The 18,439-nt window shown below is 33.7% G+C and overlaps 1 protein-coding gene across 2 annotated transcripts in view; it reads right to left on the minus strand.

Annotated features, from left to right (window-relative positions):
- Window positions 1–13,144, minus strand: part of sema3h (sema domain, immunoglobulin domain (Ig), short basic domain, secreted, (semaphorin) 3H) — a 37,708-nt gene extending 24,564 nt beyond the window's left edge. For both annotated transcript variants that reach the window (XM_056464374.1, XM_056464373.1), the window contains exons 1-4: window positions 12,722–13,144; window positions 2,021–2,175; window positions 573–635; window positions 299–418 (exon numbers count right to left, since the gene is read on the minus strand). In XM_056464374.1, coding sequence (XP_056320349.1) covers window positions 299–418; window positions 573–635; window positions 2,021–2,175; window positions 12,722–12,812 — 429 coding nt within the window. In that variant the 5' untranslated portion in view covers window positions 12,813–13,144. The remainder of the gene's footprint in view (window positions 1–298; window positions 419–572; window positions 636–2,020; window positions 2,176–12,721) is intronic.
- Between the last annotated feature and the right edge of the window lie 5,295 nt (window positions 13,145–18,439).

Consider the following 18,439-nt stretch of genomic DNA (forward strand, 5'->3'; position numbering starts at 1 on the left):
CCAGACTATTTATTGTGAATTTAAGCTCAATCAACTACTAATGTGCTGCTTATTAATAGTGTAGTAGTTGGGTTTGCCTATTATTTGGTAGAATTATGGATGTAGAATGAGATCATACTTTATAAGTACTAATAAACAGCCAATATCTTACTGATGGGCAGGTAATAATCAGTAGTTAGTAGTGGGAATTTGTACTTAAACTACATTGTTACATATTTAACATATTTTTGAGATTTCCTTCTAAGTTACTTATAGGAAATACTGTATGTGCTTGGAAATGTAGTACTTTAGTTTTTACCCTGAGGAAGAGGTTGGTAGGGATGAAGGCACAGCGAGGGTTGAACGCTCCAGTCCCACAGGCATAAAGGTGTGTTTGGTTATACCGCTCTAACACACGCAGGAAGTTAGCACAGTCCATCTGTGACATGAACATGAAACTATCGGTGATAAACAAATAAAAAGTCCAGACTAAAAGAGAAAATTAACTGACATTATTTTATTTGCAGTGATTAAGCCATTTTAAAAAGCACTTCAAAATAATCTGTAGTACATCAAATTTTGTTTTATTGTACCTGCAGGGTTTTTCCAGCCATTGTACAGTCCTGGATCCGATCTGGATTTGCAGGCCAGTATATCTGAAATACAAAACACATTGTGAATAATTTGTTGCACAAGTGTGCTTAAAAACCTCTCAGTCATTTAAAATGTTGATGCATTTGCTGATTTCATCAAGTATCATGTGAGGAATTACAGCTGGATGCCAGTCTAGAATTGCTCAGATCAAATCATTATGAATAGACACTTAGTTATGTAGAAAAGCAGGGATGGGCTCTTATTATACACACAGTCTTACTCACACATGCAGAAATACTCACGTAGCCTCATTTAGGCAACATTAGACAAAAGTGATCATGCATAAAATTTTTGTTTTCATATTAAAAAAAGAAGAGGCTGGATTAGTTTTACTGAGAATTGGTGAATGGAAGCTTTCTTGTCCATTTTTTATGCAATTGAATCAAATTAAATAATCTCTTTATAAAATAAAAGAAATTAAATGATGAGTAGTGTCATCTACCTCTAATAAATACATTAAAAATACAGTTTAATCAGTTTATATTATGTATATTATATAGTCATTTGAAGACATTTCATAGTTTTGTGTGAGAATTCACTGTAGATTCAAGAATATCGAAAATAAAGGTTTTGAACATGGACTTATACAGCGATTTAGAACACTTCAGTGATCAGTTCTTAAACTAATATTATTTTTTTATATAAAAAAAGCTGTTTCCACTATAGAGAATTTTTTGTGAAAGGTAAAAGCTTCCATAGATTTTAAAGAACGATTATTTTCATGTGTGTAACATACAGTCCTCAGCATGAGTACACCCCATTTTGAATATTTTATCAATTTCTCATTGAATATAGGCAATGTATTTTGGTGTATTTAAACAAAACAGATTTATTAAACAGATATATTAATTAAAATAATATTTTAGTCACCAAACATTTGGAAATTGAAAGATAATGTAATTAAATTTAAGTAAAATATTACAATCTACAAAATTTCAATTAAATTTTCCATTTTTTTGCTTCTCTTGATTTTCCCTCTTTTTTAATTTCGTATTTAATATTTCTCTATAACATTAATTTGGGTGTGCTAGCTTTTGGACCATTATCATGAGTTATTTTGTTAGATAAGCTCCAGATTTGGCTTCAGTACTGACTAATCTATATACACAGATATAATATTGTTTAGCTTCCTATTAAAAATATGAATTGAAAAGACAGATTTGTGAGGGCTGTACTTGTATATGCTGAGCACTGTATGTAAAATGGTCTTATTGTGGAGTTTTACATTTCCTGAGCTTAACAGACCATGCTTTCATTGTATGGAAAAGACCTGCATTTTGTTACATTGTTTAGTATATAATGACAGAACGTACAGTATATTGTTGGGTGAACTGTCGTTATACTAGTGAGTGTTAGTGTGTGTGTGCGTGTGGGTGTGTGTACATACCTTGTGGGGGTTCTGAGTAATATCATCCAGACTTGTGGACAGCAGATGGTCCTTCATACCGATGTAAAGGCGGCGTCCATCTTCATCCGGCAGCAGAGAGTTCAGATCGCCAGCAGGCATAGAGAGAGACACGAGTCTGCCGCTGCGCATCAGCTCTGAGACATAGGAACAAGCAGATATGTTACTTTAGACATTTGTGTTATGATTGAAGACACTTTTGACTGATCTGAGTTCAGCTTATAATAACCATTTCTGCTTTCCATCACTAATCATCCTTTACATCTGACAGGTCAATAAAGATGATGCAATTTAGCTTTATTGCTATGTATTGGGAAAAGAAGATCCATCCCACTTCTACTGAAAAACCTTGGAAAATATATCCTGTTCGTTTTTTTTACAAACTTTCAATATGAAGACACAATATGAACATAACAATAAGAAAAAAAGGCTATATCATAAAATGGTCTACAACTCCTGCTCTATACTGTAAAAATATCCATTAATTAACAGCTTCAATTTAACAGAATTTTGTGTTTTGCATATATTTATGGTTGTGAATTGAATGGGACCTTGATCTTTGCTCTGTCGACTTTTAATGTTGAAAATTCAACTCTGCAGTTTAACAAAGTGACTTTTCTTGACCTTTTAGAAGTTTAAATTAATAATATAGTGTATAAGAAATAATATATTAAGAAATAAGTCTGTAAAATAACTGAAAATGTACTGGCAGCTTATTACAAGGTTCTTGTACTGTTATGTATATTTTTGCTACATTTTTAGGTTAAATGTTGTCATCAAGATCTCATAATGCAATTTAAAAGCATAAATAAATGGGAAGAACTAAAAAGATGAGTCACAAAACACGGAATACTGCTTATTTACAGATATTTTTACATTGCATATCCCAAGAGTTTTAAAGATATACAATAGCTTTGATTTATTAAATTTGACCAGAATTTAAAACATTAATCACTGAATAAAAACTGAATTATTTCAACCTATCCTGTCCAATTATCCAACTAGGGCTGCATTATATTGGAAAATTTTGTCATTGCAATATTTTTTGCAGTATATATTGCGATATAAATACAATTTCACCATAAGACTAAAATAGCTCTATTTGGAAACTCAATACTTTAGATTTGTTGGGATGATTTGTATGGGAGTGAAATATAAATATATTTAAGTAATTTATTATATACATATAAGAAACAAACTATAGTCATAAATAAACACAATGGAGCAAAAATTAAAGTGAAATAAACAGACTTTTAATGGTTTAATGGAGTGTCTAACAGTATTCTGATACAGAAATTGAATAATCGAATGTAAAAAAGCATTGCATAGTCTTCATCATATAAATCATTCAATAAAATTAGTTTTTTAAAACTTTATGCTCTTTATGTTCTCTTAAATTGCTTTAAACTCTTAAAATGTTCACAAAGGCCTTAAAAACACATGAAAATGTTAAACTTTCACTCCTTAATAGTTCAATTCTGCAGTGTCTCCACAAATCTCATGTGTTTTGACCTGTGGATTCTGGTCCTTCATTTATTCATTCATTTTCTTTTCAGTTTAGTCCTTGTATTAATCAGGGGTCGCCACAGCGGAATGAACCTTATCCAGCTTATCCATCTTAAGTTTTACGCAGTGGATGCCTTTCCAGCTGCAACCCAACACTGGGAAACACCCATACATTCTTGCATTCCCACACATACAGTACGGCCAATTTAGCTTATTCAATTCACCTATAACCTATCATGTCTTTGGACAGTGGGGGAAACTGGAGCTTGAACCACCGACCTTCTTGCTGTGAGATGATCGTGCTACCCACCGCGCCACCGTGACGCCCGATTTTGGTCATCTATATTCATAATTGAATAACTCAAACAATATATTGTGCAGACCTATATCCAATCTGGATTTCCAGACTCAAATGGAAGGGTATTTAAATAAATGAATGCAACATTATTCCTGACAGTTTGTTGAAGTCAGTTTACTGTATTTCACTATTATTTAATGCCTATTGTCAGTAGATCACTCACAGAACTTTCCTTACCCATCAGCGCTTTTGTGAAATGGTGCTCCTGAACTAATTTCCCATTTAGTTAATCTGGCCCCTGGAATGCAGTGCATGACTCATATGAGCCACTTTCATGAGGCTTTTATTGTAGTTATAAAAACCTGAAAGTTCCAGGCCACGTGGAAAGAGCAACAAGTATTACTAAAAACACTGAGCCATCGAGTAAACCACCAAATCACAATGAACTCATGTAAACTCATATTTGGGCCAGACAGACTCACCTTTGGTCAATATAACCTGTTCCAAAAATCTGAACAGTTGACGAGACAGACGGAGAGATAAAATAACCCATGAGATGAGTAGAACAGACAAAGAGACTGAAAGCCTGCCCTGGGAATGTTGGAAAATGAATTCATTGCTGTGAGAGTGCAATGTCATATCATTATACATGAACACACTCACAAACAATTTACATACGAATCGCATTGGTTTCTCCATATAGGTTTGCATGTTTATCACAATCTGAAGGTTATATTCTCTCACTTATTCACACACACAAAAATTTCAGCTGTCATGAAAGACCTGAACACAATCTGCCCCAGCCTGCAACCTCACACACATTCCTGGATTTTCCCAGTAGCACCAATTCTACTCATTGCCCCTTTCCTTCGGTGAAGTTGCTGTGGAAAGAAGGATGTTTATGTTCATGAGTGTACTGTATGGTTATGTAAGTGTGTGTGTAGTGGGGTCAGGTTTTGCCTACTCCTGAATCTCACATCTAGTAAAAAAGAATTTGATACTACACGGACCAGCTGTATAGAGTGTCAAGATGTCCCATTTTCTAAGGACAGTCCTGTATTTTTGCTTTCATTTTTTCAAGATTTTTAGTGTCCCATTTTGTTAAGGAAAAAACTTGTCATATATTTTACCTTTCCAATTGATTTCCAATTGCTGAACACTAATAGTTTCAGTCATGTGAAAATAGCCTAATCAATAATAGCCAATCATGTCACAGTACAGTGTGTCCAATCCTGCCCTTGATGTCCAGCCTAAATTAGACCCTAATTAAACACACCTGAACCAGCTAATCAAATCCTACTAGTCAACCTATCCCCATTGAGGGAATACTCACAGATATTTGGTTGTTGCTAAATCAGATCAATTGCGGCCGAGAATTATTTATTTATTAAATTTCCTATTAATTGTATTTTATTAACGTCTACCCTAACCCTAAACCCAACCTTCACAGTAATGCAAAACAGTAATTGTACATATTATTTATGTTATTTATTAAATTACCCAATAAATTGTATTTTATTAATGCCTAACCCCATCTCCACCCTAAACCCAACCATCACAGCACTGTAAAAATATGAACCATTCTTATACAGTGTCACAAAAATGATGCTATATTGATGTGCGTATCCGCAGCTATATCCTATCTAGACTTTACCCTGGTATTTTAAAATGTATTTCACTTCATCAAAAGGGACAAGGAAAGTTTACATGGACATACTCTCGACCCTTTGTATGTACACCCAGCATCTACCACAATGCAATGCGACTGTGATGTCATGACAGTGACTTGCATTTAGAGTGTGTAGTTCGCAAATGTTGTAGGGATTATAGGGCGTTCTATTTAAACCCATTCAGATGTTACTCCAGTAGGGCACTTCAACAAAAGTCAACTAAATGGGAGGAAGTTAACAAGTAAAGGGGATAAAAATTTGTACTAGCATGCAGCCAAACTAGAAACTTTTAAACAGGTGTTGAGGAAGTTGGAGCTCCACTCTGCAAGACAGTGGCCATCCAGAACCAGGTTTGAACACCCCTACTTAGTATATTATGAAGTACAAAACGATCATCAAATTTAAAAATTAGTTTCAGTATTAGTGATTGAGAGTGCAAATGAGACAAAGTCAGACATGAAAGCAATGTACTTTAGTTTAGGGATGTTTCGAGACCCTGTTTTCCCTTCACAATACAGATTCTGATAACCGAGCTCAGGGTATCAGCGATACCTAATACTAAACTGATCCCTGAGTGTGTATCTGTTGAAACAGTTTTGAATACTACTTGCCCTGTATAAATTTTATGGTGTGCTTCAGACTTCATTCATTTTCTTTTTGGCTTAGTTCCTTTATTAATCAGGGGTCACCCCAGCGGAATGATCCATCTGCTTCATACTTAATTGATAAAACTTAATTAAGACTTAATTAATAAAACATTACCAAACACATACAGTGAACAAGGGTATTTTTATTATCTGACATTTTTACTATCAGACATTCAGTAGTAATATTATTTACTGTACTTTACTGAAACAAGATCAGCCACAAGTCAAACATCGTAAACTGAAAAAAGTTATACAATTTACAATATAACTGTGTAAAAATCTTTGTAAAATATTAAGAAATATAAAAAATGTATATGAATAATACTGAAAATAACCGAAACTTAATAAAATAATATAAAACAATTCAAAACTTCTTGTAGAAGAACTGACTCCGGGTTTGCAGTGTTAAGCAAAGCCAGCGGGCATGTCTCATTAAATACTCGCCGACATTGCAATATTTTGACATCGGTATTGGCGAGTTTTTGAAAACAAAGCATTTCCGATACTAGTATCAGTATCGAAACAACCCTACTATAGTTACAGCACAAGAAAAATATTAATTAACATTAAAAGGTTGACAAAAACAGCACAATTTGATGAATACGTGTTTTAACTTCAGAACAATGTCAATAAAACATCTTGTAAATGTCACGGAACACGTTACATTTACCACAAGAAAACCAAAAACCAGTACAGAAAACTCACTTGTTAGGAAATAAGTAATATATATGAGTGTTTGTACTGGGTTATGTCATTTATGAGGACACATTTGTACAATGACATGGGTATGACCTAGATACTACAATGTTGAGGTGGTTTATGAGAACATGCCCTGTGTAAGTCTTCGTGATTCAAAAAGCTTAAAAATCATACTTAACAGGGTCTCTGACATTTAAAGCTAGTCACAGGTTTTGTAAAAGGATTGGGTTTAGGGGTAGGGTTAGGGTAAGATAATATAATAAGAGTTTTTTCACAGTATAAAGCCTATGTAACGCGCGCGTGCGTGTGTGTGTGTGCGTGCGTGTGTTAAATTCTCTTGAATTAGGGGCTGGTCTTCCACCTGTCTTGTGTGTGTTTAACTGTAAGTATGAGTGTTTATGACTAGGTGGTTTAGAATCTGGTGGTCGCCTTAAACTGTAATCAGTTTGACTCATGACCTTTTTAGCCATAAACTAAATTAGACAAACTGTGAGACATTCTGATGGTCTTACACCATAATGATGTATCCACAACTGTCTTTTTCGCAAAGTGAGCCACAAACCCTTCTGTCAATCATTCTATGACCAGCTGAGGGTATATTTAGCCACATGTAGAGCTAGTGCTGTATATTTAACCGGGCCAAGCTGTGAGTGTATATCTGAACATTAGATTAGTTCAGTCATGAGAGGGACTGATGTGGGAATACTCGGTTAGCACAAATGTGCTGCGTGTGACGCAGCTAAGAAACATTATACATACTTAAAGCACTTTAAATATGCTGGATTATTTCAACCCAAATTTGGGTATGGACAAACCCAGCTGCTTGGTTAAAAAAAAAATTATACCAATTATTTTGACCATTATCTGCCAGTATTTGCAACTTTAGATTGCAATGCAAACACAGAATGGCAATAAAAAAATAACTTAAAAATGTGGAATATATTCATATGTCATGATAAAGATTTAAACACAGAGATTAATATTTTACTTTAAAACATTAAGAAATGATTTTATTTTTATTTTTTCCATGACTTTTTACGTCTACATATATGTGGTAAATAATAAAGAAAACAATTTATTATTTATGTATATCGTAAAACATGCAACAATCTGTTTAGTTAAAATTTATTTTTTATCCATGTAAAATTTATTCAGATAATGCTTATGCAGCACTAATAACAACCCAGGCTCATTCTGAAAACATACCTCTATATACATTTCTGGAGAGCGCCAAATAAGTCCCAGGAGCTAAAATTTTTTTGCAATTATTGTTTTCTCGAACCCACTGTGTCTGTTTTTTGAGATCTCAAAATTCTCTCACGAGTGCCATTCTCGCCTGCTCTTCTGAAAGATCCACTAGAGGCCGCTGTCGACTGACTGACAAATCACCTGATTTACCCTCCTTCTTCCCTAAACCCAACCAATAGTGTTTTCAAAAGTTTATTTAATAATCAGATGGCAGTTTATTTTTTTATGGATTACATGCTAAAAATATTTTTAAAATTCACCCAAATCAGTTTTTCACTCTGGCTATGTCATTGCCACGCCAACATATTAATCAGTGTTTATGTTATTCCATAACTTTTGTATTTTACAAAATTAAAAATACTTTTAAGTCTCTATGTCTAACAAATAATCAAACATAATATTTGCATGCATTTGGCTCTCTGATGTTTTTGAGGTTTTTATTTAGATTTTTTTAATGAGGTTTTTGTCTGTTTGTTTAGATTTGACCTTTTTGTAATTAAATTAATAGGTTTTCTTCAAATCACAAATTCTCTTACCCTATATATGTTTTAGATGTGATTCACAAGGCACAACTCATCCCATATGCTACCATTGCACGAGAAATACCAGTGGAGACTTCCTGTGCAAATTGAACGATCAGCTATTACTGCTCAATCCGCCAGTTGGCGTGTTCATATGTGTGTGGTGGAAATGTTAACAGGTGTGACTATAAGGCTCAGAGCTCATGCACAAACACACAGGCAGCTAAAATAAACTGGGTGAACACACACTGCTGTGTTCTGGAATTTCTCAACTCTCCGTCAGTAAGACCCACTAACCATGACCCCTGACCTCAGCAGAATATGAGTATACATCATAATTATAGCACTCAAATGAGCACATGCCAATTAGAGCTTAGAGACCATCATTTGTTGATGCTCATAATTATAATTGCACCTACTGAAGTGCAATCAGCTGCCAATCAAACAACTCATATGCTAAAAAAATATCTATATTATTTTTCTGGCTATGTAAATGTATGCTAATAAGCTCTATAAAATATATTTTCACAATCAATATGTTTATTAAAATGTATTTCAGAGTCAAGAAGACATCTATTATTTAAAATAAAATAAAAATGATATGCAACAATTGCATTTTAAAATAGTTTAGAGCAGGGATGCCCAAATTATTATTTTTTTACTTGATTTGTGCACCAAATTCAAATATATAATATAATATAATATAATATAATATAATATAATATAATATAATATAATATAATATAATATAATATAATATAATATAATATAATATAATATAATAATAAAATAATAAAAATCATAAAATAATAATAAAATATAATATAACATAACGTAACATATCGTAACGCAACGTAACACAGCACAACACAACATAACTTAATATAATATAAATATATAAACATGACATAATTTAATATATTAAAATATAACATAACAATAACATAACGTAACGTAACAGCGCAACACAACGCAACATAATATAATCAGTGTTTCTGCAGGTTTCACCCAGTCAAATTTAAGACTTTTTAAGACCACGAAGAATGAAATTTCAGACAAATTTATTTGTATACATACTTTTTCAACATAACTCTATGTATGCACAACAGACTGTTATCATATTAGTTATGAATATAGTTTTGCTAATTTATTGTTGGTGATTGGATGTGTGTTGGATTGATTGGGTACATAACAAAGGAAAATTAAGACAATATTTCAGTGAATTTAAGACTTTTTAAGGCCTAAATTTTTGTTTTGGACATTTAGGACTTTTTAAGACTCTGCGGATACCCTGATAATATGATATAAATTTTTTTTTTGCTAAATATGTTTTAGCAAATACTCAGACAGAGTATGTCTGATAATAGTATTTTTTCTTCTGGAGAAAGGCTTATTTGTTTTATTTTGGCTTTTAAATAAAAAAAAAAAAACATTTTAAGGTCAAAATTATTAGCCCCTTTTAGTTATATATTTTTTCGATAGTTTTTTTTACCCTAACCTGCCTAGTTAACCTAATTAACCTAGTTAAGCCTTTAAATGTCAATTTAAGCTCTATAGAAGTGTCTTGAAAAATATATAGTCAAATATTAATTACTGTAAAATAAAGTAAATATAAAATAAATCAGTTATTAGAAATGAGTTATTAAAGCTATTGTATTTAGAAATGTGTAAAAATCTTTCCATTAAACAGAAATTATGGAAAAAAATAAACTATAATTCAGGGGGCTAATAATTCTGACTTCAACTGTATATACAGTACAAATATATATTTACCATATAGAAGACCCCAGCTAAACTGGCAGATTGCGGGGCATATTACTGAACCATTGTATGCAAAGGCACAGAACTGTCAGTATAAATGTGTGTGTGCTACTCAAGAGCTGTCATTTAGCATCTCTTCAGGGAAATCAAGCTAAAATGAGCGGGATTATAATCAACCACCAGCCGCTCCTTTACACAAACACACACTTATACTCATACCCTTTGGGAGTTTGTGCGAATGAAAGGGTAATTGGGTAATTAAGAGATGCAAGTCAACACAACACACACATTCATGGAGACGTACACAGATTCATTAGGATACATGTCTGGCTTGCTCATAAAACCTTCGAAACATAAACACTTCATACATGCATCATGTGCACACACACACACACACGCACACACACACACACGCACTCTATTATACTATTTTCTCTTACATACACTCTGGATTGTCCCTGATATGCAGAGAGGTGTGACGGACTAACGGATGTATCTGCGCAGGCTTTTCTAGGTCATGGGGAAACACAACCAGTACCAGTCTACTCAATGTCACACATGATATACTCATTTCGTAACAACCACGTCTGATTATAGATGACTGGGGAGAAACTGGGTTAAAAAGGGTAAAAGGGTTTGTGCAGGGAGCAAAGAAAGATTATTTATGTGTATATGGTTCCGCATGGATAGTAAAACCTAAAATCATCAACAGTGCAGGCAGATTAATGGCTTAGAAATGATGCACTCTAGAAATGGTGGGTTGTTTCAGCCCAAATTTGGACAAATTACGAACCAACCCATCCGCTGTGTTAAAATTAGACTACAAATTTAGTTTAGTTTATGCTGAAGTTTGATTTTTACCTACATTTGGGTTGAACACAACGTCAGTATTTTTTGAAGTGTAGTAATAAAGGCAAGGCGACACAGGGGCTCATAGAACTGTCACCTCACAGCAAGAAAGTCGCTGGTTCGAGTCAGTTGGCATTTCTGTGTGGAGTTTGCATTTTATCTCCATGTTCGCATAGGTTTTCCCCAGGTGCCCGGTTTCCTCCACAGTCCAAAGACATGCACTATTGGTGATTTTAATAAACTAAATTGGCCGTAGTGTATTAGTGCGAATGAGTGTGTATAGATATTTCCCAGAACAGAAGCAAAGACTTATGCTGGATAAGTTGGCGGTTCATTCTACTGTGGCGACCCCTGATGAATAAAGGGACTAAGCCGAAGGAAAATGAATGAATAATAAATGCAAATGTAAATGCAAAACGACATTAGGGAAGGATTGGGAAATACAAGCATCTCATTGGAAAATCAACAAAAGTCAATGTAAAGTCAGATGTCTCACTACTATTATACATGTACACCAGTAGAAAAATATTTATACTAATTATATTATGGTGAACAAAAGTCATCCAAATACAGGCATTTCAATACTCTTAGTTACTATTAATAATTTAAAGTGAAAACTATATCAAAAAAAGAAAATGAAAGCTTTACAGACATATAAACACTAATAATGAACAAAACACACAACAAAAGCACTAAAGCATTACCTAAAATTAAAATAGAAACTACAAAAAAAAAAGATTCAAAAATATTAATGAAAACTATGACCGCGATTTAGTATTGTTATTATATGTTATTAGTACTGTGAATAATAATCATTGCATTATTCCGAAAGCACATACATTCTGGAAGAAAAGGACTTAAAACCCTGAATAATGTCTGGTAAAAATGTTAAATGTTAAAGAGTTGTCCAAGGGTTAGGAGATAAAAACAAATCCTATAGCTCAACAGAAAGCAATAAACATCAGTTGCACTATGACCTATGCATACTAACAGAAAATAATAAATACAGTACTGTGCTACTGAATAGTGCATATGTTAAGTGGCCCAATGATTATTATTATTACACATTTGTTTGATTAACAATAATAATAATAATAATAATAATAATAATAATAATAATAATAATAATAATAATAATAATAATGGCGGTTCATTCCACTTTGGCAACCCTTGATTAATAAAGGTTCTAAGCCAAAAAGAAAATCAATTAATTAATAATAATAATAATAATTGTAATAATAATAATAATAATAATAATAATGGCGATTCATTTCGCTGTGGCAACCCCTAATTAATAAAGGGACTAATCCGAAAAGAAAATGAATGAACGAATAATATTAATAATGATAATAATAATAATAATTAAAGACACACATTAATGCCTGGATTTCAATGTTAAAAGCAGGTAGGTTGTTTTGCAGGCCTGAAGACAGAAAAACACAAACAGCTCAATAAAAAAGTCAATGGAGAGTCAGTGTCCTCACCTGAGTGCTGGAAGTGCAGTCGTGGCTGTGATGATCTCCATGCTTCCATCAGAGGTGCCGACAGTAAAATTAAGCAGAAGAGAGCCAGCATCCTCCTGACTCTATGAGACTCTAATGCACAGTAAAGACACACACACTGCGTCCTCTGCTCAAAAACAGCACAAGCACTAACGCTGTCTACTTGCTGTCAGCATCACACACCTCTGCGTAACTGTGTGTGTGTTTGTGAGAGTGAGCAGTGCAGTGTAATATAATCCTGCTCAGGTCAGTTTTGCAGTAAAATCCTCTCTTGCTCTTGTCTTCTTCTGTGTTTCTAATATTACGAGCTGAATTTGTACTGCGTTCTGTCTGTTTTCTTCACTCTTGTTATTGTCTTGCCCTCTGCATCTCTCTGCATCTTTTAACTCTTCATGATCTCTCTCTCCTCTTATCATTCACTCCTTTCTTTCAAACACTCCCCGGCTGGGAAGGAGGGAACTGTCCCAATTGTGCCCACCCCTCTCTTGCTCTCTCTTTCTTTCTGTCTATCCCTCCCTCCCTCCCTACCCTCTTGTCTATGTCTTTTTTTAAGAATAAGACAGCTGCCGAGTGTGAGCCTCTCTTAGGATTCATTTGCTTAATGACTGATTAAATCTCATGTTGGTTTTCTTTTTTCATCCCTCACCCTCACTGTCTTGTTTATGCTCTCACACACTTTAATTAAATCTAAAACAGCACTAGAATGAATAGGAGATGAATCAGGTCACATAAACAATTAAGAAAAAAGATCAAAAGAATAGGAAAATGAATCCCCAAATGGCACCATTAGACTTGTCGGCAGACTCAAAACTCTAAGATCATAATACTGTACTTCTTTACTCTATGGAAATATCATTGAGATCATTAGAAATAAAACTGGACTGTGGGGATTTGACGCCCTCTAGCGACTAGCAATCACGAGAAGTAAAATGAACCCTTATGTATTGTTAGGTATGGGTGATTTTGAGTCTCAATTTGGCCATAACTTTTTTCTGTTTTTCAAATAACTGAATGATTTTTGGTGACAAATCTTATTTTGATACATTTTTTAAGATTTTTTTAGAAACTTAACGATAGACTGGGCAAATGTATTACCATTTTGTTATGTCAGGGATGAAAACATCCACTGAATTAAACTGCTGTAAAAATGCATCAGATAAATATTTGTAAATAAATTCCAATTTTGCTGAACAAAACTACTAAATTGCTTAGAAAACTACAGCATTTTAACTCTTTAATTGCCAAATTCATAAATGATGTCACTGATTTGGTGAAAAAAACCCCACAAAATTATGTATTTTTAATATGAAAAGTATTTGTGCACTGCATTTTTCTTATCCTTTTGTCAAAGTCTTGGACATGTGAAACAACATTGCCTTTGATGCATTTTTTCTCCCTAATTTACTGTTGGTGGCTGTTTTTGCCCTCATTGACGTTGATTATAACCACATTTTTTGATTGCAAAACCATGACACCATATAATCATGCATTTTTGATTGTTGGTGGTTATCCCTTCTTTTGGAAAGAGGTCAAATCAGTTGGCACCATTAACCCTTTAGATAGGCCTGTGCAAAAAAAAGCTGTTTCTGGATTTTATATGGAGTATAACAGCTAATTAAAGTGCGTGTATGTGTGTGAGAGTGACATTTGCGCACTTACCTTGATGTGTCTGAGAAAATCAAAATATGCATCTCAGCTCTCAGAACTACATGGAGCAAATAAAAACAAAGGCTGTGTATTTATGCACCATCAACTGTGGTTATAATGGATGAAATGTAGTCATTGAGGTGAAAAACAGCCACAAACAGTATATTAGGGAGAAAAAATGAAAATCTAACAATGCATCAATGCCAATGTTGTTACTAATCGTTCACATGTCCAAGACTGTGATAAAAGGTTAAAAAATCCAACCCACAATTACTTTTTATATTGAAAATACGTTATTTTGACATAGTTTGTGAACTTGGCAATTAAGGAGTTGAAATCCTGTAATTTTTAAAAACATTTAGTAGTTTTGATCAGGAGTGAGGTGGATTAACATATTATGTTAAATAAATTTGAAAAAAATAATCTGATGCATTTTTACTGCAGTTTAATTCAGTGGATGCTTTCATCCTTTTCAGAACCAAAGGGTAGTAAATTTGAAGTGCACAAGGGTTGAGAAAAACGTAATAAGACACAATGCCACTTTTATCGTACATTAATGCTACAATATCAATATGCAAAACAATATCTTCTATCTATTATCTTGGAGGTAATACAATTTTAAAAGATTAATTTTAAGACAATGACTGGCTGTACATTTCCGCGCATATTTCACGTCTATATAACAAATATGATTTTACTACAAATAAAACATTTTAGAGGTAAAATTAACTGGTTTTGCCACACTAAATGGTTTGGCTATGTAGCAAATCTGGTTTTACAAATGGCAATCCCGCCAAAACCATAGCTAGCTAACGTTAGCCTACTACACATATAAAACATGGTTCATTGTGCTAATGTGATAAACATTAAATGCTGATTTGTATTTGCTGTAGGCCATTATATTCTGTAAATTTATAAGCAGCAATGTTATTCGGCAAAAATGTTAGCTAATTTACAACATCTGCAAATCTGTCTAACATTAACTAGCTAAAACTTTAATCTACTTAACTTATCTCTTATCCCTCTGTGCAGTTTCCTGTTCTTCAGAGATTTTCACCTTCCATCTTCCGAGTTTTCCAAGTATATCAGGCTGGGGCAGGCCCAAAACATGTGTACATCTGTGAACGTACACATTTGCACGTAGTACTTTTAGCACACACACGCGCGCGATCATGATTAACTGCGGTGACGTTAATAATTTAAATAAAAATTAATTTAGTACATTACGAGCATAACAAAGCAAAATACTACAGTTCCATGTTTTATCAAACAATGCAAAATAGTATCAGAAATATTCTGATTGGCCACCAGGTGTCGATGTTGTCTCAATCTAGTTTTTGAGGAAACTGTAGAACGATAGGAAGTTCATTTGCTTTAGATACAGGTGTTGAACTCTTCTCACATATGTACAGTATAATAGCATCAAAAAAAAAAAAAAAAAAAAAATATATATATATATATATATATACAATTAACCAGACAATTTATTATGTACACCAGTTGCTCTAATGCAAATTTCACATGCCAGCAACTTATATTTATTTAGGCATGTACACTGAAAAACTGGCAAACTATTTATTTGTGTTGAATTTAAATAAACAAATTAAATTGAGCAATGTTCAACTTAATTTGTTTGTTTAAATTCAGGCCAAATAAATTGTTTACAACCACTTAACATAAAAAAATGAGTAAATCCAAGGAATCAGCTTTGAATAATTTTTTTCAGTGTAGGAGTGGAAAAAAATATGGTAACTTCAAAGTCAGCAGTGATTAAATCAGGTGATTAAAGTGACTTTGAATGTGATGTGGTTCAGAAACTGCTGACCTACTGGGATTTTCACACACAATCATGTCTGAAAATAGTGCTAAAAAGAATTAATATCCAGTGTGATTCAGTTATGTAGGTGAAAATGTCTCATTGATGGTCAGACTGGTTTGAGCTGATAAAAAGTCAACTAAAAAACACCCATTAAAAGAGAGGGAATGAGAACATCTCTGAACAAAAACACATCAAACCTTGAATCATGAGCTACAGCAGCAGAAGAAGAGTGCATGTAGGTGACACCTCTGCTAGCTAAGAGGAAACTGTGACCACAATTTGCACAAGGTCACCAAACGATTTTTTTTTTTCAGTTTCTTTTTTTGGTCTCAATTTCTGCAGTGACAGTTAGGTGGTAAGAATTAGGTATCCTGCCAGGATCAATGCCTCGGATTGTTGCTGGTGGTATAATACTCTACACCAGAGATGCCCAAACTAGGGCATGCAGGCCAGAGTTGGCCCTTGGTAAACTTTCATTTGGCCCGCATTCCCAGGAGGGAGGTATTTTTTTGGGGGTAGTTTGTTTTATTGTTGTTGCTACAAACAAGCAAACTAAAATTAAATGTTTCAATTAATGGTTGTAAATGAATCCTATTTTTAAAAAAATACACTGTGAATAATGGTAGAAGACCATACAGAAGACATCAGCAGAGGCAGGTGCAGCTTTACTAGTGTATTTGGCATTGATCTCCATTGTATTAAAAAAGGAATTATGTTTTTATTCTATAAGTTCATTATAAAATGTGAAAAAAAATCTATTGCATTATTTAATATGATGAAGCCTATTTATTTATTAATAATATGAAATATATTCTCAGTCATCTCACCACCTTCAACAAGTTCAGTTCTATATATAAATAAATAAATAAATAAATAAATTGCTCATCGAAACTTTAATGTAATAATACTCTACTATAATAAACACTATAATAAAAATATATATTTTGCTGCTTGTTCAACCTACTTATGCAAAATATGCTTAAACAACACAATTCTTGAGATTTTTTTTGGACAACTTAATTGTTTTATGTTTAATCTACTTAAATTTGTTAACTTAATCAATTTGTGTTGGGACAACCTGAATGAATTGTGTGGAACCCGGCATTATTTACAGTTTGGTATATTTACCTTCGGCCCACAGCCCTCAATCAAATTTAGTTTTTGGCCTTTCATAACAAAACGTTTGGGCACCCCTGTTTTAAACAAAAATGTAATAATAATCTAATAATCTCAAATGGGTTTTTTGAACATGCAGTGATTTCACCATATTTTTCTCAAATGGCTTCCACAATCCAACAGAACTCCTATGGGAAGTGCTGGAACTCGAGATTCACATCACATATAAATAGTCCATGCTTTTTCCTGCAACAACTGTTTGTATATAAGGGCATGATTAGTTAAAAAAGTCCTCTTTGTTGCATTTCAATCAAGGGGCTTCCCATGATGTTTAAAAGTGCAGTGAACACATCTCCTTCAATCATCTCACCACCTTCTGTAAGTTCAGTTCAGTCCCCAGAATAGACCCTACATCACACAATTTCATTAAAAACTGCTATCTATCTATCTATCTATCTATCTATCTATCTATCTATCTATCTATCTATCTATCTATCTGTCTATCTGTCTATCTGTCTATCTGTCTATCTGTCTATCTGTCTGTCTGTCTGTCTGTCTGTCTGTCTGTCTGTCTGTCTATCTATCTATCTTTTACTCTTTATCAACTTTATACTTTTTTGTCATATGTATATAAAAATGACGAAAAATTGTAGAATTAATAATACATGTAAAAATATTTGGTTATTTTAAATTGTGATTTAACAGTGTATTACGTTTATTATTTCTTTATTATTTTAACATCACAAGCACGAGAACGCGCTGATGGTCGCGCGCGCTCCCGTACTGCCAGCCCAGTTTCCATCAGCTGTCCGTTTATTCATCTCTCTCTCTCTCTTCCTCTCTCTCTCTCCCTCTCTGTGCTTCCCGCCCACACACGTGCTCGGCCTGTGTTCTGATTGGTCGAGCAGAGAAGCGATGAGCTCATATTGGTTAAAAATAGCTACACGTACCGGGGCTAAAAATAGGCGCATATATAAACCCAGCCGCTTCACAGAGGCTCGCTGCACTTACGCAGCAGTAGCGGGGAAGGTTGAAACTCTCAGAGAGAAACTGATAGAGAGAAAGAGAGAGAGAGAGATTGCGAAAGGGCGGCGGCTGCGTCACGGCACAGTCTTTCA

The sequence above is a fragment of the Danio aesculapii genome, chromosome 8, assembly GCF_903798145.1.
Source record: "Danio aesculapii chromosome 8, fDanAes4.1, whole genome shotgun sequence".
NCBI lineage: Eukaryota > Metazoa > Chordata > Actinopteri > Cypriniformes > Danionidae > Danio > Danio aesculapii.